The sequence below is a fragment of the Lipophrys pholis genome, assembly GCF_963383615.2.
Source record: "Lipophrys pholis genome assembly, chromosome: 7".
NCBI lineage: Eukaryota > Metazoa > Chordata > Actinopteri > Blenniiformes > Blenniidae > Lipophrys > Lipophrys pholis.
In genome coordinates this window covers 15,456,965-15,480,674 of record NC_137638.1, presented here as the reverse complement: position 1 = coordinate 15,480,674, position 23,710 = coordinate 15,456,965, and the positions used below count along the sequence as shown (strand labels likewise).

At 40.5% G+C, this 23,710-nt stretch overlaps 1 protein-coding gene across 1 annotated transcript in view; it reads left to right on the top strand.

Moving 5' to 3' along the window:
• ccser1 (coiled-coil serine-rich protein 1) overlaps positions 1-23,710 on the top strand; it is a 127,636-nt gene that overhangs the window by 19,209 nt on the left and 84,717 nt on the right. Inside the window, exons 5-6 of the mRNA XM_080466718.1 lie at positions 4,516-4,606; positions 6,802-6,907. Of these exons, the coding sequence (XP_080322844.1) occupies positions 4,516-4,606; positions 6,802-6,907 (197 nt within the window). The remainder of the gene's footprint in view (positions 1-4,515; positions 4,607-6,801; positions 6,908-23,710) is intronic.

Here is a 23,710-nt window from a genome sequence, read left to right as displayed (position 1 = left end):
AGGGCCGAAGGAGTCGAGCAGACAGGAGCAGAGGAAAGATGGAAAACTATAAACAGGCTGTACAGGGAGTGTTGCTTGGAGGGAGCCCGCGTAATGAGATGCTGGAAGTAAAGCATGGCCGGTAATGTGCATGTGGGTGGCAGACAGTGTGCACAGCAAGACATGAGATTCATAAGGCACAAGAAACCAGAGGTGCAATCAGAGTCGTCCCCCCCCCCCAAAAAAAAATAAAAACCCAACAAGACGAAAGGATCAAACCTACTCTGCAAAGCTCGAAGTGACATAAAATGAGATATGACAACTGTCTGAAGCATCAGTCTGGAAGTGTGGATGAAAAATGAGGTAGACATGCTGCAGTTTTAGATGAGGAGATATCAAGTGATCAGCAGCCAGAGGAGCAAGGATGAAGTCATGCGTACAACAGAGAGATTAACACAAAAAAAAACCCTCCACCATGACGTTTTATTCAACGAACTGATTTCCAGTCCGACTGGACATTCAATCCTTTTGGCCCTCAGGCTCATTGTAAACACAACTGATTGTGACGCTTCGACTCCGACTGAATGAAAGTCATTTGTTACTCCGTATATTTTCTATTGCTGGCAGCGTTAATACCTGGTTGTAAAGCAGAAATGCTCGCTCGCTTGATTTGAATGCTTTTGCCGCCCTAAAGCACTGAGTAAATGTAATTTTCATAGACTTTGTGTATGATTTCCACAGAAACCAGTGGCTTCTAATGGAGAGAAAGAATCCTCTGCCGTCTCTCAACCCTGTTTTGGATGCCATTTTGTGTGGCAGTTAAGCGATGGAGCCGTCTTTTAATGAGACCCGAATCTGATATTATCTCTATTAACTGAAGGATTATATTCACTCAAATCACATCGGTGAGCTAAAAGGGTGACATCTCGGGATTGTGAAATCATATTAAGACAGTTCTGTGGTTGGAGGGGCACATTAAAAATGGGCAATTTGGCTTTAAATGAAGTCTGTGTGCAGTACCGTCACATAATATGGTGCCTGAATTCCTGTTCCAATACCTTTGCACAATGAGCTCCGATGCCTGTAACGAGCTCTCATGTTCAGGTGCATTACCACGAAACGCCTTCTGGTCTGTCTCTCATGTTTAGAGCACCAAGCCTCCAATGTCACAATGAAGCAAACATAATGTTACGTGTTTATATGGTGACTTCATGTCGGTGTACTGGAGATTCAGTTGATTGGAAATTCAGAGGCGGTGTTTGGATAGTGCACTATGTCACAAATTGCACATGGAGGTGCTCACCCTCGGGATAGAAAGAGATCGATACCGATAGCGCTCGAGAGGTTGTTTATGTCCAAACAATGGCTATGAGAGCTGAAATGAGCTGGCGTGTTGGGTTTTCTGATCGTAGATGTTGCCCGAGAGGGGAAAATTGCAGTTTTTAGATCCTGACAATTCACTTTGCTGGAGATTTCTTTGCTTTTGTGGAATATACATGTTCTAATTGAAAACACTCTGAAAACCTTCAGTTCGAAAAGGTTTTTTTCGGGGACTTAAAAATTCATTCGGAACAAGGTCAAAGCCCTTCCCATGGTGAGTAATGGCGAGAGCTAAATTAAACAACAATTTTTTAAGATACTCATTAATACAGGTCTCAGGGCTTATGCTCCACCTTTAATGGTATGCAGCTGAGATCAATCACGCAGTTATTTTGACCTTTTGTTATTTTCTTGTGGAACTCTCGAAAACCTGCTCATAATAAAAGTGACAGAGATTTTCTTGCACAACTATAATATTTATCAGTCTAAAGAACTGCATCTTAATTATTATCAGTAGTATGAGTAATTGGCAAATCATTTCTTGGACACATTTGTTTAACGTGAAGTCGTCTTATGTTTTAACTACTTTTATCCATCCGTCCATCTATCCAACTTAAGGTCAGAATGCACTGGAATGTAGTGTCAGCTGACTACGGGTGACGGCAGGTTACACCCAGTACAGTTCACCACCGTCTCATGCACAACCACAGGCAATTTAGACTCAGCAAACTTCTCACAGAAAGGCCCTCAAGCCTGGACTTGAACTGGGGAGGCCCTTCTTGTAGCAAGAATGGAGACCACTACGCCCCCATGTGCCAATCTGTTAGTCTCTTTATGTCTGGACTGCTGCGGAGGGTCAAACCACATGACTGCTGAAAATGAATAATCTTAATCACAAGCTTCCGTTAGTTTGAATAAGTTGCTGGTCTGAATCAGTCAAGTTCTTGCATTTCGTTTTGGAAAATGACAGACCAAACTGTAATGCTTGAACACTGCGTTGTGCTCTTTCCACTGCAATACCGTCAACTTCAGTAAATAAATACTTGCTCATGTCTTGTTAAAACACAACAGTCTGCATCAGTCTTTGTTTGGCTTTGAGATTGCAGGTTTGTTGGCGACCGATTGTTTGCCAAAACAACAAGCAGGAATTATATACACTGAGGAAAATAAAGCACCTTCACCATAAAAGTAGAGCAGTTATATTATATGCATGCATTATGTGGACAAATTTGATCTAATTTCTTACTGAACTTCTGCAGGCAAGGAGAATTAAAGGTCCACACATGTAAGCCTGCAAGTCCATGCCTGTTCTTGTAGCGTCTTCTTATCTGCAGCTCCCTCCATGGCCATCAGGTGGCAGCATTGGCATTTGAAATATGGCTGAACAAAAACGCACATCAACTCTCGGCATCATTATAACCTCATAATAATAGCATGAACATGGGAGCGTTTAGTGACAGATTACAAATGAATATTTGGTGTTGGGTATTAAGTGATGAAGCATGACTCACTGCAGTCCTGTGACTAGAGCTCATTTAAGACATGAAGGATTGAAAAGATCTTACTCAAGAAATTCCAACACTGCTATGTCAGTTGGTCTGCTGTTGATAATTGAGGGCCACCCATAATGGTGAGTGATTTCTAAAATGGCTTTTCTTAAAGCTTTCAAGGGTGGTTATTATTGATGGAGTGATAGCTCAGCTTGAGACACACGCTGTTTATTTCAGTGACGGATTTCAAATTAGATTTACATTGTGTTTGAAGCGCTTTTAAAAGAATATACAACAATTACAATATTTCAGAGACTTTGTGTGGCACCGAGCTGAATTTGTGATGGGACCTAACTTCAAATTGAGTTAATCTTCTATGACCTTTGACACGAGGGAACAGATTTACATAAATTCTTTACAAAAATATATTTTGTTGCTTTTTTTGGAGTTTTTATGCAAGTAGTTTCCTAAGGTGAAATAATAGTAATAGCCTGTCATTGTACACACATATTTTTTTTTAAAGTATTTATCTTAAACTACTTGTATTTTAGTCCCACTAGAATATATTTTGTGAAAGGATATGTTTGTTGCGCCAACCTTCAACGAATTTGTTTTCCAAAGGGATTGGTTTCTGCAAGGATGTCAGTACTATTAACCTTGTTTTACATTTATAAATGTAATTAAGAAATGAATGCTAAGGTGTTGAATGATATTTGACTTGAACATTACAATTGCATGCAAATTATGCACTGAAATCTCTGGAAACGTTGCATAAAATCGACCAACGTAATCAAAATGTCAATATTTATATGTAAAACACTCTTGATGCAATGGGTATTTTTCCCCTTAAAGATTACCGACAATTAATTTTGTATTACTGTTCTATAATACAATGTGTTATTTGCAAAGAAGTACACAAAATATGTCTCATTGACACTTGCAGAAGTCTCTGTGTACCGTGCTAAAAGCTCAAGAGGTTTTTTTTTTTCTCCTGGACATTTTCCCAATATTTTTAAGATAAATGCATCAATCAACAGCACTGCGACTGGGAATATGATGTGCTTTTCGAATTGTGTGCAGTGATTAGAAACGCCACAAAAATAATAACACTTCTCTCAGTAATGAGCCCAGCAGTGGTTTTTCATATTCTAGCAGCCCCGTTCATTTACTCTTGTACATCTCAGAATGAAGCATTCTGAGATGTACAAGTTACCAATTATGATCAATAAAGGATCAATCAGATGATCTTGAGTACCCTGTCCTCTGCTTGTGAGATTTAAAATTACAGCTCAGGTTTGTAGAAAACACTTGTCGAGCATGCAGAAATCATCCGTTTAAAAGCATCTAAATAACGGCCTCACTGCGTTCAGTGTCTCTGGTGTGTTGAGCAGCAGAGATTTTCCAAGGTGAAGCATGGGGGAAGTTGACAGATGTTGCATAAAACTCATTTTGGCAGACGCATTGTTTCCCCACACTAAACCCTAATCACTGCTACATACCAAGAGCCGCAGTATGTTTTCACGATAGGCCACGGTGATGAGAGACTAAATAGCTCGTAGGCGAAGTCATTAAAAGAATCCCACACATTATTGAAAATAACTGTTTTCAAAAAAAAAACCGATGAGCTCAGTAGATAAAAAATATATGTAAATCAATAGTTTGATGTATCGCAGTTTTGAATTGGGTGCTTATTTTCAGTTTCATATTTGCGTTTTCTTCTCATCAGGATGTCCTGAACAACCTTGGTTCTTCGGAGCTGGATGAAGATGACCTCATGTTGGACCTGGACCTCTCCGACGATCAGCGGCACCGACACGGTAAACGTCTCACCGCCGCAGTGACTGTAACGCAGGTGTCGGGTTAAAGTTAAAAGCGGAACGTGACGCTGTTCGCTACCGTGTCACACTCCGTAGAATCCCCCAAAATCCCCCCTGCTGCTGCTCTTAGAAACTAAGCATTCAAATCAAGACATAATCTGTCACTCGTTCACTTTCATCCGTATCCATCCCTCCTCGAGTCAAGTGTATATCCCCTCATATTGTGACAGATTTTTGTTTTTTCCCTCTCTCCTCTCCTCGCCTCCTCCTTGCTGGCCTCTTCTATCCTCTCACCGTGCTTCGTTTCACTCTCCGTCTGTCTTTCCCCTCATTAAGCCACCTCTATTCCATCACTTTAAAACATGAAACCAGTATTCGCCCCACTTCTTTCAACATGTGCCACGACTCTGATGTGGCGCTCTCATTTACAGCGATTTATCTCCTTTGTTGTTTTGGCATTTCAGTCACACTCTCCCTGACATGCCTCGTGGTTGAAAAGTGACTGTCGGATGAGAATTATTGCTTGTACCATGCCACGGTGCTGCTCAGGGTACCAAAAGCAGAGTGACTCGAGTTTCCTTCCACGCCAGACACGAGGGTATTATTTTAATGAATGAGCATGGAGACCTGCTGTAACCACCTCAACTTAATGAAAGACTTCCGAACACATTCATGTGTTAATTTCTATCCCATTCATGTCTCAAGAAGGGATTTACTTTATTTTGGTGCTTTGAGTAGATTTTAGTGAAGCTAAATGATCGAATTACCCTAACAGAGGAAAATTGCAAGCTTTTGCGTTTGCTGTCAGTGCTGATTATGCTTCAGATCTTTGCTTGCAAATGTTTTAATACGCATCATCCTGTGCATACATAACATGACTGGAAGACTCGGGTGAATGTAACACATGTTCGAGCTGACTTGATGGCAAATCCGTAAGCTTGAAATGTGATCATTCTCTATATTTTGTGATCCGGTTTGCTCAGATACAGGGTCTCCCGTGTTTGATAGTACAGTGGTAGGGTGTGTCTATGTCACCCTAACACTTTATGTAAGCATGTCTTACCCAACAGATCTCTCGGTCACATTATATGGTAATGTGAAGTTGGATTCATCCATCTCTAGGCCATATTAAAGTCCCAGATGGGCTCACAGAATATTACAGTTGCAGTCAAATAAAGTAAAATGCTCAGCAGCACCGTGGAGTAAAAACTAAAACAAGCGCTTGAGCCCTAATAAACAGAATTTCCCGTGCTTGTGGGGTTTGGAGAGTTTTGCGAGAGAAGGTGGGCTTGAGCGCTCCCACACACACTCACACACACTGAGAACCTCTCTGCAGGCTCTGGTTGATGCGGAGCTAAAGGCAGCCCCATCATTAATACACACTCGCACACTAGCGTGCATGCTCAGTCATTAGACCTAATGGTTTGCAGACTGTAGCATGAAATTAAAGGTTTGATGAATTGTCCTCATAAAGTCAAGGGACTAAGACTTTGTGCTCGCGATAGAGGAGTAAGGTTGCTCCAAGTGCTCAACTTGAAGGGTCTAATTTAAAGACGCAGATCCGTGCACACATTCTGGCTGTCCACACAATGCACGCGCGCGCACGCACGGGGTGCGAATAAAGAAATGTATGCACACAAATAGATATACGCAACTGGACACACACCTATCCCACAACTCCACACACCCGCACAGTCTCATTGGCACTCCTCATTTTTACCTCTCTCAGGTGGCTTGTTAAAACCTTTATTAAAAAGCAAGCAGTTTCACAGCAATTTATGACCAACGGTGTTCGGCTGCAGGGCCGTGTGCTCTCGTACACCAAATGTGACTCGTGCCCTGTGGATTCAGAGAGAGCGAGAGAGAAAAATGCTAAACCTTGTCTTTATCAGCAGCATCTACTCCACTCTCTCTGACATTGCTCTGTCAAATGTGCGAATTTGATGTTGTTATCTCATTCATCGAAACAATTACAAGTATCATCACCACTCAGACAAATTACTGCAACATTTTGTTCCACGAGTTGACGAAAGGAGTGATGTTATTTAACGAAAAATGATTTTGGGGGCCGAATTAAATATTTGTGGGTTAGGGTTGGCTGGAATATTGTGGCTCTAGGTTTGTTACTGAGGCTCGGGGGTGATGCTGGGATTAGATATTAGCTTCATGACATTTTTGTTTGGGTATGTGTCCAGTGTCCAGAGAAGACTCCAGCCAGTCCTTGGCCTCCTGTCTCAACCTGCTTCCTTCACCCTTGGACCCAACCGGAGATCGAATTGCTGGGAAAGACGCCAATCAGAGGTAAATATTTGTATTCAGATTGAATGTCTTGTCTAGGTTGTCATTTTCTTTCCTCAGAAGGATGCTTCTAAAGTCAGTGGATGATGGTGGATATTTCAAGTAGAATTGTACCCTGTAATGCCTTGAATTATTATTTGATCCAAAATGCACGCCAAAAGTGTACTTGCATGAGTGTTTGGTGTGACCATCCTATTTACTCTCGGGTCTGTTGCAACATTTGTGGTCTCTGTATTCTTGTCCCCACATATATTTCTATAAAACACAGTGGGTTTCGGTCATCGGGAGCACAGGTGTTGCACAGCACTTGTCTAGGTTGTTTTGGGGGAATTTAGGCTGTCTCAGTTGCTCCTTGTTCTTCTGGCTGTGTTACTTCACATTGTGATTCTCTGTAAGTTGCACCATCTGTGGCCCTGACAGTGCGCCTCCTATCAAAAGAAAGGAAAGGCAGAAGAAAATTAGGCCATGGTCTGGTGTTGGTTGGCCTTTTTAAAACACGACCAAGTCACGTAGCGTTGGCGCATATGGAGGGTTCAAGGATTTGTTCTCATACACTTACCCACAGGGCATTCGTCTTCTGAACAGTATAGCTTCATTACATTACAGCAGCAATATAGCTTTTTCTAACATTGCACACAATTGCTTTTGAGAGACAAACAGAGGAGTAGAAAGGTTTATTGTCTGTTCGAGGAATCGCTGATCTTGAATGTTCTGTGTAAATGCGCAACATGTTTTATGTCCCTTTCTCCAATTGCAGAGGAGACGGAAAGACGAGGGGTAAATAAATAAATAAATGAATTCTCTTTGAATAAATAAGCATGCTGTCTTTCTATTCTCCTCTGTCTTCGTGTAGCAAACAGCTAGAAGTGGACGACTTACACTGTCTGTTGGTACATAAGTGTTCGTAAAGACGGTTCTATACCTGATTTATTTTGGCCACTTGTTTCTTCCCTACACTTACACTCAGGAGAAACAGACACTGAAATCATTTAAAGGCATTCATCTGCACAAAGATTCCAGTGTCTCACACACACCACACACCACACACACACACACCAATACCAATTCAGTGGTCAGGGCTGATTTGGTTTTATGGAGCCAGTAGGTAATAAAGGGTTTGTTTCACCACTGGTGTGATCCAGTGGTATGCCTCACCAGCCAGGAAATAATTATAACTTTTCTTCAGTGTTTGCCTCTCCATCACAAGGTGAATACTTGATTTTTGCTCGCCCACATAGAGTACATGCATCTGTTGATCCATGTGCCCCCCCCTGATTTAACTTGTTTGTTTGCAGAGTGTGCAGGTCAGCTGTTGTGAGTGGTTTTGAAGTGTAGTTTGAAGGATTTATTGAGACATTGAATGTACCTAGGGCTTTTTCTCTGAGAAGTTTAAAAAAATATATATATATTTTTTTATAACAGTCTTTGTAAGTTTCATTGAACTGAACAGAAAGACATTCTTTGTGTCTAGACGCCGTCAGTGAATCATGCAAGTCGGCAGTCAACCTTTTCAACTCATCCAAGGTTTTTGTCAGACAGTTCATTGGTCCTTTCAGTGATACTGAAGCCTCACTTGTCTTTGAGAGCAGAGAGCAGTGGAGAGATGAGTGTTCATGTATATATGTATGTGTATATATATATATATATATATAAAACAATATCAGTCCATGACTAATATCAAGCTCCCATTGTTATGCCAAGTTTTTCTACATAACCTCAGAAAACAGGAGGAATAAGCGGACTGTGATCAGTGGACACCTGACTATGACGGTCCAATGTCAGGTGTGTACAACAAATTGTAACTTAGTGATCATACTGTGGGCATGACAAACCAGCTAAAGCTGTACTTGTGTACTTATTGTTCACAAAGGATTCAAAAAGTTTCAAATGCTGCTTTTCAAATGCTTTGGATGGTAGCGAGTGCGAATCACAGTAGGTGGAGCAGGTGGAACCGGAGCATGAGAACAGTGATAGCCGCAACAAAATCAGCAAGATGAGGAACGTGAGGAACCGGCTCAAAAAGCATGTGTCTGCGTACACTGATGCGTGCACCTGTGTCCCAGCAAAGAAGCTGCTGCTCCCCGTCTGCTAGCCACACTGCCAACTCCGCTCCGGAGCTTACAATTAATATCTCGGCTCGGCTCGGTTCTAGTTCCATTTGTTTTTATTTGTTTTATTTTTTATTTAGCATTTGAAAATTCATTTCTTTATAAAAAACAAGATTTGGCTTGTGAAACATGTTTCCAAGATATAAACCTTGTGAATTGTGACAAATATCTTTTAACTAGGATTGTCTTATTTCAGACGATTATGGTAATTTAGGTACAAAGTTTGTCGGATTAATTTAACATCAGTTAAAGTATAAGACAAAATGTGCATTGAGCCATTCTGTTTATAAGATTCAAGTTATTCTGTCCAATAGTCACTGAGATTCAGACCCAATTGACCAACGGACTGACATTTCCATGCCTTTCCTTGCAACTGGCTGGCTTCTAACAAAGATGTATGCAGTAATTTAAATCAAGGTATGGATGAGCGATTTCTTTCCGTACACACTATCCTTTGCAACAGCTCAGCAGTCTGCACTAAAGTCAGAACCCAGCCTCGAAAACTGTCACAACACATATCACACAGTTGAAGAGCATGTGTGCTACTTACAGAGAGACAGTGATGTGATACGAGCTCAGAGGGATGTGTATGCCACGAACTTCTCCACAGCAAGGAAGCGGCTTTTCTAGCTTGGAGTGCAAAGCTACACACAAACTTTAGGAAACACATTTTGAGGAAGTGTGGATTTGAAGTTCAGCAGTCAGGCATACGCAAGTGCCCCTGACCAAGACGTTGCCGGTGGCAGGTGTTAATTTTCCGCAGTTTTAGTTCAGCATCTTCACTGGTTTCCTCTTACAAAACATTTTCACACAAATTTGACTAGAAAATGTGGAAAGTCAAATTGAAGAACCTAAGATTGTAGAAGTGGGGAAGGGTGCAAAATTGTGTTTGCCCAGGGCTGCCTCGGTCTCTCTCACTGTCTTTCCTCCTCTCTAAGTCTCTTTGTCTCAGCTCGCACATTCCCTCAAGGGGACATCGATTTGCTTGAGGCAAAGCAAGCTCCCCTCTGTGCACGCACACATGCACTCTCACAAACACACGTTTCTATCACTTTGGAGGACAATGCAATGACTTCCATTCATCTATAACAACTCACTATAATACAAACATTCTTCAACATAGCTGTAACCTCACCTAGAACCAAGGCTGCTGTCTGAATGTGGATTGTCTGCCTTTTGTCCCTCCTCTGACAACCCTTCTCTCAGTGTGACCGCACGCACGCACGCACGCACGCACGCACGCACACAGATGCACACGTCAGTCACTCAGCCTGTCCAGGGAGAATATCAGCAGCAGGATACTGGTTGCTGTCTGACAGGCTGCCTGCACAGAACATCTGCTGTTTGCACATGCAAACACACACAAGCACACACACACACACACACACACACACACACACACACACACACACACACACACACACACACACACACACACACACACACACACACACAGACACAGACACAGACACAGACACACGCACAGAGTGAGAGAAACAGGTCATCTTTCATGCCTCCACTTTGATGTTCGATTGTTGATTATTTTGATAGCAAATGTGTAACTTTTCTGTGTTTAGAATTTTACAAAAAGTATTTCTACGCTAATAAACATTTGTATTGGTGGCAATAGTTTGAGAGGAAGATGTTTGAGGTGATTCGGGGAGAGGCCTGATACTTCAACATAGTTATTCCTGGGCTGCTGCTTTTTCCTCGATATACAAGACGATTCAACACGACTCTGAGACAGAAAGCAGCTCATCACCTGCTACATGTTGCACAGCAGCCACTGAGCATGGATCAGCCACCCAAAGCACTGTTTAGTAGATTTAATCATGTAATCTTTGACAGCTTGCTATTTGATTGGATGGAACGATATAGGTGACTTATGTCTGATTAAAAAATAAACACATTTTGATCAGATTTACATTTTTGTAGTGTATAAAAATAATAAGCGTATGATATTGAAATCCAACTTTGAATATGCTTATTTGGCGATAATAAACTGTCAGATGAAGTGTTCTTATGTATTAATAATCTGCTCATGATTTTCCAGCTTAAATACGTGTTTCATTAAAAAAAGGGTGAAAATGGTAGAATGAAAGTATAAACCACAGTGTCACCGAATTGCTATGTCACATAATTTAAATCGTACTCATATCAAGTTTAGTGGATTTATAGTGGGATGTACTAAACTTAATCCCCGCTGCATTTACATATAAAACATCCCTTCTCTAAGTGTATTAACATATAACGTTACTCTGCTTGCAGCAGTGATATGTCTCTCGTAGTTTTTCCACTAAAATGCTTAGTGATCTTGTAAAAGTCCTTAAAACGGCATCAACTCCTTAAAACTCATTAAATGTGTCAAAATCTATAAATATATAAACATATTTCCAAACTTTAATGGCTCAAATACAAGATATTAGTCCCTGATGAACGTCATCTCTGGGGTGGCTGTTGGTTGAGTGGTCGTAGGTTTGACTCCCCATCTTGCCCTGTCTACATGTCAAAGTGTCCTTAAGCAAGGCTTTGAACCCCAAATTGCTCCCAGTGGATGGATTTGAGTGCCTTGCGTGGCAGCCGCCTCCATTGGCATGTGTATGTGTATAAATGGGTGAATGTGAATTAACAGTGTAATGTGCTTCGGGGACATGCTCAAACGGTGGAAAAGCTCTATATAAGTGAAATCCATTTACCATCTTCAGTTCATGTGTTTGGGCCTTGAAACATCGCATCATGCTACAGAAGCATGAGTCATTTGGCGCACCTCGGGTCAAACGTTTATTTGGTAGATTGGGAGTTAGAGTTTGAAGTGGATGGGGAAGTCGTAAGATAACACCAATAATACAGTAATACACAACTACATGTTAGAAGAAAGTATATGGGCTAATCTTTTATTGGCATTGTTACCATGGTAGCACTTGACTTGAATTAAAATTCAAGATTCAACACTTTACTGCCCTGTCAACAGCTGATTAGAATTTAGTAGGATTACTTAAAGAAAGCAAGAGAGAGAAGGAAAACAAAGCGTAATAAACCCAATCGCATATAAAACACGGTATGATAGATAAGTGCAACACTAATCGCTATAAACCATGCAATAAAACCAACCTGCTTTTTTCTTTTAAGTGTGCTGTGCTTTGCAAATTTTACAGTTTCAGTCACGTCACCATTGCTTCACACTCACAAAAAGGGCACAGATCCAAATTTCAGTGCTATCTGCTGAATTTTTAAAAAGTAGCTCTCAAAGTGACAGTGCTGTCCGCACGTGTGACACTTTCAGTTATGATCCGTAATCATTCTACATAGTAATTTAATGTTCTAAAATTATACATTGGAATTTAGCTTCTGGCCTGTATGTTTTCAAGTGATTTTTGGTCACCAACAGCAGCTCCGCAGTAACCGTGGCCTTGACTTGCTCCCTTTGTGTCCCATAGAAAGCGCATTTTTAAGGTGACTTCTTTTGTCAGTCTGGTTGAATTCTTTGTTATTGAGAGATCGGATTTTTCTGTTTTCATGAACGATGAAGCAGTTAGTGGCTCAATCACATAATGCTTTGCATTGGTCTTTTGTGACGTGCACACACTATCAACTTTTACTTGGAAACCCACCGGTGTGGTAGATAGATTTGTTAGCGATCTGATTGTGTTGCGCCTTTTCAGGTAATACGGCCGTGTTGTCTCGTGCGTAGACCGATTGGAGTAGCACAGTGTTAAAAACCACACAAACCTCTTATGGTGGGAAACAATTTCGTGTGCAGCTTTCATTGACTTTATTTGGTTCACCTGGTGATGATGCAAATTTCTGATTCATATTCACAAAATTATTATTTTTTTTTATTTTATTTTATTTATTTTTTTATTTTTTTACTATTGATAAGGTCCAGATTTTGACATGAATAGCCAGTGTGCATTACCTGACACACCTTAATGGGCCATAAAATCATACACAGTTGCAAATAAACAGACACAATGTTTTACCCATGTTGAACCGTACGTTAAAGTTTTATGATGTGATCTCGCCGTTAGTATTCTCCAGACAAGAAAACTCCAAAACAAACAACAGTAATAGCATATTTTGCTTGATGGAGGTAATAACTGCATATTGTTTCTTTCTGGTTGGTGGAAGAGGAGCAGAAGGCGCATTAGACCAATGAATGTGTGTGTGGTGTAGCTTTAACTCCTGTGTTCTGTTAAGAAATTGAATCCTCCTTCATCTCTCCTATGCAAAAGCACGCAGAGGAAATTAAATTTTGACAGTCGGGGATATAGCTTGCCTGTTGTTATGGTAACGGTGGTCTGCCTGTTGAGTGTTCTCACTCTCCTCTCTCCTTTTTTTTTTTTTTTTTTTTTTTCCTTCGCATTTTCTATCCTGTTTATATTGCTGTTGATTGCTATTCGGCTGAAGACAGGTAGCGTGAGCAGGGACGATACGAACACTCAAAGGCATCTTCATCTTGTCAGTGTGCAGTGGACAGTTGTGACAGTCTCAATTACCATATCTTGACTTCTGACTTAATGTGCTGTTAAAACATTCACATGATTTTTCATTTGCATAATGAGGCTTATTAGGAAAATGTCAACATTTGTGGACGGGTCCCATTTCTCAGTGACAAATTAATTACATGTGACCCTCAGTTGTAGTTAAGGGTATTAATATTTTTTTCTCTCTCTCTCTGCATTAGCTTGTGTTGTGCCTTTTACACGTTAGAAGAAAAAAAAAAAAGAAGAGGAGAAGTGAAAACGGAATTAGCTTGCTCTTTTAAGTTAAATGCTGCATAGATAGCGGCAGTTAAGTGTAGGAGAGACGGTATGCTCACAGCTGTGTAACTTCAGTCTACTGGGTATTAAGACACTGCCGAGGAGCGAGGACAGGCGTGGAGAAAGTGTCTCGTAATTCGAAAAGACAACCAGCGCTCACGTTCGGGCTTCATTTGTACACACTAATATAGTCTCAGTTGGCCTGCAGTCTTCCATAGAGACTTATAATCTGTGATTATATAGAATTTGCTCTCATGCACACATACAAACAAACAGAGAAACAAATTTGTTTAATGTTAAAATGATTCATAAAGCATGGTTATTATGTTGCGTAATCCCGTGTGACTGGGTATACTCGGCAGAAGAGTAACACACATAAACACCCACACCCTTGCCGTTCTACAGTGTGTCACCGACTTATACGTTTACTCACATGCACGTATGTGCACATGCGCGTTTATAAAAATAGACGGACATGAAAAATCCAGCTGAGCCTCGGAGTGGAGCTGGGGACAGATAAAATGCACTGCAGCATGTTTCACATACACAGACACACACACAGGAGGTACAGTGGGAACACTGCCTCCCTCCTTCGGTTTGCCTGCATATAATGGAGCTGAATTGGTTAGTCGAACAAGCCGTGACATAGCTCATTCTTTTATTCTGTATTAATCTGTAATTTGTGGTCCGTTTTCACGTGAATTAAAAATGTGCAATCCCTCAAATGTTTATCTCACTGAAGTGGTTTTTTTTTTCTTCCTCACAGTATGTGCTTCTAAGAGGCCCCACAGGAAAAGTCAAAGCTGCACGCGAAGACATTTCCAAATTTATAACTGTCGTAAAACTCTAAACATGGCAAAAATTCTGTAGAGTGCCTTTGTTGTGTTGCATAGTGCTTTTGTGAGTCGTTGTCGAGACTCAAATTCGTATCGCCCGGACGGGTTTATTAAATGTTCAACACAGGAAGACTAATTAGTGTTGGCTTTCACTTTTTTTTTTTTTTACCCTTGGTTTGAGCAGGAGCATGTGCTTGTGATTTATAATGTGGAGAAAAACACAAGATTGGCAATAAATAAGACATTCCTTTGCGTTCCATTAGCGAGGTCTGTGTGTGTTTAGAAAGGCTTTATTGAAGTGCTACTCACTGTTGGTCTTGTGTGAACAGATTAGAAGGCATATGGCATTAGCGCTTTGCTTTCCGAAACTTGAGCATCATTTTGCCGCTTTGAAGGCTATTTAAATAATTCTTTTGTTTCTGGCTTTCTCTGCATTGTCTGGCTCTCGGCTCTATAGCTCGTCTCTTGTTTGTTTTTGGACCACAGTGCATGGTACGTTCACCATTTCTTTAGTTGCAACATGCTGAGATTTGATCACCGTCTATATAGCACAATGGTTAAAGGCTACAATTTACACTCAGCTGCGATGCTTTGAAATATTTTCCAGAGAGTTTATTGCTTTTTCAGAGTTATTAATCCAACTGGCATGTCTTTGGGCTGCGAGAGAACACCAGAGGAACTGGAGAGAAGGCACATGCACACAAGGAGAACATGCAAACTCCATGGAGAAAGACCCAGAGCCCAGAACTTATTTTGGACCTCTCGCTATGAGGCACCATTGTATGTGCTCATCCTAGTATGGACAACACAGAATATGTTTTTGATAACTATTTGGTATTAATATCACTTGGATTTGCTCCTCATGTATCTTTTTCTTACTGATGTTTGGTCTCACTTGCTGTCAACATCATATTTCCTTGAAGAAAAAGACTTTGTATCAGGACCCTTAATAGCTTATACTTTCCTTGGTAGATGAAACGTACTGCATGTCAGTTCAAGCATGTAGAAAAACCCCCTGAAGAATCGAATGTCGTTTAGTATTGAGATTGAACACATTTGTTCTGTGATTTGTGGTACGGTATGTAAAAGGTTGGCTTTACACTCTGCTTTAGAGCTTTGGGACTGTCTCAGACTTAGAAATTATTTCAACTTAAGTGGGCAAAATAAATCACAGGTAGCTGACAGAATCATCGCCAAAAATCTCTTTATCATCAGTGCAGCTCCCCAAATGCATAATATCTAATTAATACATCATACTCTTGAGCGTTACCATTGAAACAGCTTTTAATGAAATAGAAATCTGCTTTTTTATACCTTTTATCAGAACCAAAGCACATGAAGGTGATTTTATGAAAAAATAAAAATAAAAAAAGCCACTGTAAAGATAAGATCCAGAATTATTAAAGGGGAAAATTGGTAAACATTTATTTATGTCAACAAGACTATCAAGTATAAACACGACACGGTTCAGGCTTTGTTGTGTATCTTGTCACAATACAACCACACAAGCAAGATAATTGGCATTTAAATAATTTCCTCGTTATGAGTCAGTAATGGAAAGTTTTGTTGCTTGGTGCTATTATTTTGTCATGGCAGTGACAACAATGCCACTACAAAATAACAACAGATCAGAATAATGACTCATCTTCAACAATGCATTTGGATTTCTGAGAGGAAATTAGGCACGCTGACAGTGACAAGAGGATATTAGATGAAAAGAAGGGAGCCAACGCTGAAATTTATTTGGTTGTTACGGCCTCTCATTGTTAAACATTAGCCGTGTTTGTCAGCTTATGAAAAACATATCTTGGACTGGGAATTTACTGCTTCAGTTCACATTCCCCTGAAATGTGTTCCCTCAAAGCCAGCCACTTAAGAAAAACCGACTTCTAAAAGTGAGCTTTGTGTCACCCATTGACAGCTTTATCATACCCGTTGCTATCTCTGATGCATAGTATTATCTTAGCCCAAGGATACTTTATCAAATGCCTCCTTTAGATTTTCAAGGTGTCACCATAAACTTTTGTTTTCAAGCCTTACCTGAGATTTTGCATGTTTAACTTTTCATGGCTGCAGGGACAGCGGCGGCATAATAAGGCTTTTTTTTTCTTCTTGAACAAACACAATCACAATGCAATTATGCAGTCATTGAAATTCTGGTCCTTTATCAATAGAATAAATAGCACAAAATTATCATGTCCTTAAGTAATGAACCGAATAGATAAACATTAAAATGTCCTCCAAATAATAATTCCCTTTGGGTGGAAAATTAGCATTTTTAAAGTGGATTTGTTGACTTGAGTTTGAAAAAAATCCTCCTCAGTCAACCGATGGTTGCTTTTTTTTTTCCTTCTGCTTTGTTGTCACCTGTGGCATTCTGAGTTTTTATTCTGTGTTCGGTTTGAAATCTCAAACGGACGGAGTTACTTTAAAATGTGTGGCTCATTTAAGACCAGCAGAAGAAATCCTTTAGTGCATGCATAACAATATAAACTCCGTAGAGTATCGCGTGTCTCATTCCCCGGGGCAGTAAATCTTGGTCGTGGACTTTTAGAATCCGCAGCAGGGCTTTCATGCTAAAAAGTGAAATTGTTCGACTTTGAGTACCACTGTGAGGCTTTAATACAGAATAAAAAGACAAGATAAAAATGTGTTCAATGTGGCTTGGCAATACTCTCTGAAATAGGAAATAGTAATGGGACACACAGGAGCTATATTAAATAGATTTCTCCAAGCAACAAAAAGTTGTGATCGTAATTAGTAGAAGTTTATTCAGATCATTCCCTATGGTTACTCCCCCTATATGATGAAAGCTAGTGACTCAGCTTTTCTTATGGGTTGAAGTCACAGATGCCAATGTGGTTGATGTGTGGATAGCCCAAAAAGGATTTATAGTCGGAGGGAGTCAAAAAGGCAAGAATAAAGTGAGAAGGAGACAGGTTAAGCTTTTCCTGAAAAACAAGCGTTGGTTCAAAGGGAAGCGAAAAAGGACAGTCGGGTTAATCGGAAAGTTACCACTGCCACATTACATAGTTTTATATTCTCTCCAATCCTGTGTCTGAAGAGTTCAATTCACCATTAGATTCAGTGCCTGGAGCTTGGCTTGTGCTCACTCTTTAGTCACAGATGCACTTTATGTCGGAGATGAGTTTAATGGCGGCATTAAACATCCGTAGCCTCAGGTGCTGAATGTAGATGAGTACACTGTGTCTGTCAGGTGGAAAGAAGGAGTGACAAATGACGGTGATCATTCTCTCCCAGCTGTGTGTGTGTGTGTGTGTGTGTGTGTGTGTGTGTGTGTGTGTGTGTGTGTGTGTGTGTGTGTGTGTGTGTGTGTGTGTGTGTGTGTGTGTGTGTGTGTGTGTGTGTGTGTGTGTGTGTGTGTGTGTGTGTGTGTGTGTGTGTGTGTGTGTGTGTGTGTGTGTGTGTGTGTGTGTGTGTGTGTGTGTGTGTGTGTGTGTGTGTGTGTGTGTGTGTGTGTGTGTGTGTGTGTGTCTCGCGAGCACGGGAGCACACATGACTAACAGATGTCTGTATTACGCACATGGAGTCGTGGTCGCCAATATAATCAATCAGCACCATAAATATGTTCCTTGTTGTCGGCAAAAGAAATTAATGAGGAAAAAGTTGGCAGAAGGGACTTGCTGTCTTTCTTGCTGTCTCTCGGTGTTAAAGTGTCCTTTACTATTATTATTCCTGAGACAATGCCGTCTTTATATAGCTGATTGACATGGGTGCAGCCCATCGCTCCCCACCGCTGCTGAAGATAATGTACTTGAATCCCACATAATGTGTTCAACTATCAGTCATTATTCATCACTTCACACACTAGCTGAACATTATGTAAATCCAGGCATCTCAGTGTGTGTGTGTGTTTTTAGTTGGTGCCCCCTCGTGCTTATTGTTTATCGGATTTGTGTACACACACACGCACACACACACACACACACACACACACACACACACACACACACACACACACACACACACACACACACACACACACACGTGGGTGTGTGCAGGTATGTGTCATTGCTGGGAGTCAACGACCTGGGAATAAAAACACTGCATGAGAGGCAAAATAATGAAAGTCATAAAGAGTCAGGTAATTGGCTTCTTCAGGTTGGTGAAATGGATCACCTCTAATGCTGCCGCTAAGAAATTGCTTTTGAGATGAGACGTGTGAGTTGGAAGGATGGAGGATGTGGGCGAGTGAGAGATAGACGGTTAAAAAGAAAAAAAAAAAAAGAAAAAAAAAACTCCACATCAAAAAGAGAGCAGAGTGCAGAAAAGTGAGAAGGGGTAAAATATTTGGGTCAAAAAGCTATATAGGCAAAAGAACGGAGCAGATGAAGCAAAGCATAACAATAGTAAAGTAAAACGGGGCATTTTTCACACCCTTCCCCTTGTTTACTGTTTGTTCCATCGTGTAATTAGTCTGAGATGACAGCAGAGAGGAAATCTCTGTGAAAATATTTAACTGCTTCTTTAAATGCATGCATTCATTCACGTCGACACGCTCATGCAGTACCACATTTAGCCATAAGCTGGTGTATAACTACAACTCAATTCATTTGTACTGTGACTTTGTCTGATCTTCTAATTGACGAGCCCTCGCAAAGCCCCGTATTCTGCACATACGTACAAAGAACCTGTCCAGAGGTGCAGCTCGTGTGGGTGAGAAGAGTAAAAAAAAAAAAAGAAAAAGAGTCGAGCTATCGGCTCATGACAGTGAAAAGACGGATGACCCTGAGTCGAAGAACGACCTCCCTGCCTGTAAAACATCTATCATCACTGAACAGACTTGTCTTCGACTGTGCTGTTCACTTCTGTGTGTGCGTGGAGGCGTATATGTGCAGGGCCATTACCTGCAGATGAGACTCACGCTTAGCTGGAAAATGACTGTCTTTCCTGTAAGTGCACACAGACGTATGTGCTCATGATATATACACTTAACAGTCGTGTCCATCAGACGTTACATGAGTCTGCATTATTTACCAAAATAACATGTTAAACATACAAACAACCTTTGAAAGGATAAGTTTTATGAGAACTTGGAGTGAAAATTAAAGAAAAAAAAACAACCAACAAAACAATTTTAGATTTACTGTAGGAAATAAAAGTTGTAATCGAAAAAGTGCCCAAGGTGCAGTTATTTACACTTTTTATTTTTTGTTGTTGTTTTGTTTTGCTTTTTATTTTGGTTGTGGTAGCCTTTGCAGCAATGGCAGCCTCTGTTGTTTTGACCATTTAGAACAGGGCTGTCAAATATATGACCCACAGGCAAAAAAACTAAAAAGTAAAAAAGTCCCACAAGAGGCTCCAGACCGGCCTGCAGGATGAGATTATAAGACTTAACGTTACAAATAAGACATTACGTGCTGGAGATATCTTCAGGATGTACTTGTATGTTTTTGCACCAAATGAAACGTTTTTGCAGTTTTTTTAAAATGTTTATTTTAAATCAGTTGTTTGCTATTATCTACTGATGGCGTTCAACTGAGAACAACGTGGGAGTGTACACTATGTGGCACTTGAACCGAAGGGATTTGGGCCACCCTGATCTGAAAGCTTCTTTTACCTGCGCACCGTTAGTTTCTGATACTTCCACTGTGATGCCTTCAAGTTGTTTTAAACTTCTAAAATCTTCTGTGATAGATTTCAGCTCTCTCCCCAGGGGGTACTTTTCCTTTTAGACATAATTTTGCTGCCTGTACACACACCTATGCACAGCATTTCCAATAAGTTCCATTTTAGTTTTTGTTCCTGTTCACCGAACAGACTGTGGATTTTATACACCTTTCTTACAAGCATCGCTGTCTGACATGGCTTTGGCTGATCCAGCCCTACTTGTAAGCTACAGACTGCAACTGCCACTTGTGAAAGTCCCAGCTCTGCTTATAGCGCTTTAGGTGTCTTTAGATACACATGTACTCAAGCAGGTCCACAGTCTTTGCCAGTGTTTCTGTCAATACACGAGTTTCTTGGTTCTGTCTTTGCCATTGAACATTGAGGTGAATACCAATGATTTCCTTTTCTGTTTAAAATACAAAACCACTTGGGTTGATACCATCTGTGTCAGTTAAGTCAGTCAGGAATCATTACCTTTAACTGTGTTTTTACAAAGATCGCTGTTGAATTGCTAAATCAGAGGAGAAGTTGAAAATAGATTTCTATACTTCTACTTCACTTGTCCAGACCAAGTTTAAGATATTTAAGTTGAGAATAAAAGGTGTCAAATGTAACTTTTGGAAACATTGAATCAAGTTTTACACCCTGTTGTTCCATTTTAGACTTTTATATTTCATTTGATTTCTTTTGGATTAAAGGGGACTTTTCTAATTTAGTTGCGCATAGGAATTTCTAAAAGACTCGTTAGGATGGAAACCAAAAAAAAATACAGAACAACATCACACTATGACAAAAAACTTTGGAGACATAATGCTGGGTGGTATTTTGTCTGAATATTTTTCCTACAGTAACACAGCACTCCGTTGCTTGGCTTAACCAGAAAAAAAACTCTTCTTCTACTACATCTTGTCTCCAGAAGGCACAAATGTCGTGGCACGCTTGCAGGCACCTCAGTGATTATTGTTTTGGATGGAATGAGTGTTTTTTTGAACCCCTCTCCCACTCATTTTCCTGTCGCTCTGTGGACTTGATGTGTGCCACTGAGGTAAAAGAAGAATCCACGGCTGAAGCCCTGGTGAAAGCTAGAGAAAGGCCGAGCGTGTCAGGCTCAGAGAAACATACAGATGTCAAAAAGCAAAAACAAAATACTCCTGTGAAGAAAGAAAAAAAAAAAAAAATGAAAAAAGAATAACAAAACTCTTGGCACCGCACTGCGGCATTTGAAACGGCGCTTAGAGAGTAGAATGCCTGATTGATCATTTGTCATTTATTTACGCTCAATTCTTCCCAACTGAATAGCCGGGTTGGGCGAGAGTGAAATAAATAAAGAAGGTTCACTCAAGACTCGCCAGCCAGGAACAATACGCTACGAACCATAGAGTTTAGGAGAGGAAAATGCACCCATGGCTACTTGGCAGACAGCACTTACCTGTCCTCAAAAGACAGCAGGCTTCCTCGACATTTGTCTGAGGTGCTCAGCAGAATCCCTGCGGGGACACCTTCAGGCTTTGATACTGTTTCAGTTTAGTGCAATGGTTGTCAAAGTGACGAGGGAAGAAACGAGAGGGGGGTGGCGGGGTGGAGGCGGCTTGTGGGGCGCGGGGGGTGGGGGTGGGGGTGGGGGGGTGACAAGGGCATGGGCTGGTGCGGAGGTGGGTTGGAGGTGGAGGAAGGAAGGGCAGGTGAACAAAAGAGAAGTATGAGCATGGAGCACGGTTCAGGTGCAGCGGGTGAAAGAAGAGGGGTGTGGGGCAGTGAAAGGGGGGAAAAAAAAAGTGGCTGAATGGTGAAAAGGAAAGTACGACGGCACAATTCAATTTGACCTTTTCACTGGGGAATTATTGAGACTGATCAATGTTCGGTGATATAGTCTTGTTTAGCTGAAAAACATTAAGTCTTTTTTTATGTGGAAATAGAAAAAAAAAAAAAAAGGCATCTGATTTCCCCTCACCTCAGTCTTAATGGCTGTTAGTCAAAGTGAACATGGTCTCCTGGCGATGTCGTGCTCCTCTTTTCTGTGCCCATGTCTGCCTGTCTTTACTGCCGTCACTCCCTCCCCGGGATGTCTTGGTATGCAGACTGTGAGCTTGTCTGTGTGTGGTTTTCAGACAGGAGGGTGGTATTTCTCAGCTCACCTTTTGAAAATGTCATAAAAAAAAAAAAAAAAAAAAGGTGAGATACACAGTCTTTCTTTATGCACCTCTGTCATAATATCATTACTCAGCAGAGAAATGTCGTTTTGTCAAATGAGACTCATTTGATTTTCATGTCTGTCTATGTTCGTGTCTCGACTGCGGCTTAATTTGACTCCCGGAAATCCCTTAAAGGTAAGGGTTCATGTTAAAGAGAAAAAACGTTTTGATGTGGCTCAATAGAAGACCGTTTATTTTAAGTTTATGCTAGTTTAGTGAGTCATCGCCCGGAAGCTTCCATCAGAAAACATACTGTAGGTTTCCAGTTGATCATGAAGATACATTTAATTTTTTTTTAGCATTTTAAGTGCTCATGGCAAATATCTGCTCATCCCCCAAGGTGCATGTTCCGAACTAATGTCGCACCGTTTAAAGTGAAATAATCAGACTTCCAATGGGCTTTAATTCATTGTAACAACATCTATCAAAACAGGCATGTTTTGTTTTTATTTACACTATTTATGTCGTATTTATTGAAGTTATTTAATAAAGATGAGATGAATGAAATGAAATCCTTTTTAAAAAAAAAAACACTTTAGAAGACTTGAGACTACAGTAGAGGTCATAAAGAATCGGGCGGTCAGTGATGTGCTCCGAGCCGAGTCCCATTCTCATCTTTGCTTTTTAATAATAAATCTTTCAGGTAGTTAATGTACTGTAGCTAAAAGCTGGGCGATGCAGTCTTTTTTTTCTTACAGTTCCTGAGTCAGCCTCGTCTTTGCAAAACCTTTGAGTTTTGTAATCAAAATGGGATTTTTTTTGTCTAATCATTTCTCAGAAAACATGCAGATTTTTAATTGTTTTCTCAAATTGATGAAAACAGAACTGAATAGCGATTCTGATATGACGAATATCGAAGGTGATGCCACGATTTCAGCTGAATGGAGTGACAGTGGACGTGAGACCACCCAGGTGTAATGGATTTCAGTGGTGTCTGCAGTGTGAACCACATTGCTTCGTATCACTTTGAAGAAAGTAGTGACAGCGAGAGCGAAATATCTCAACGAGGTTTTGTAGTAGGACAAAGTGTTCGTGGAAAAAATGAAATATGAGTATTTTCTGTGAAGAATAAATAAATAATGCTTTGTTCAATTTGACAGCGGGGTTTTTTCTTCTAAGTGTAAGATTTTTTTGGTCATTTTGCCCAAGCTTTTTTTTTTTTTTTTTGTTATTTCACCAAAATTGAGAAAACCGAGATGAACTGAAAAATATATACAACATACACTCAAGGTTATGGTTTCAGTCACTTTAAAGAACTGCAGACTTTGATATTAACAGA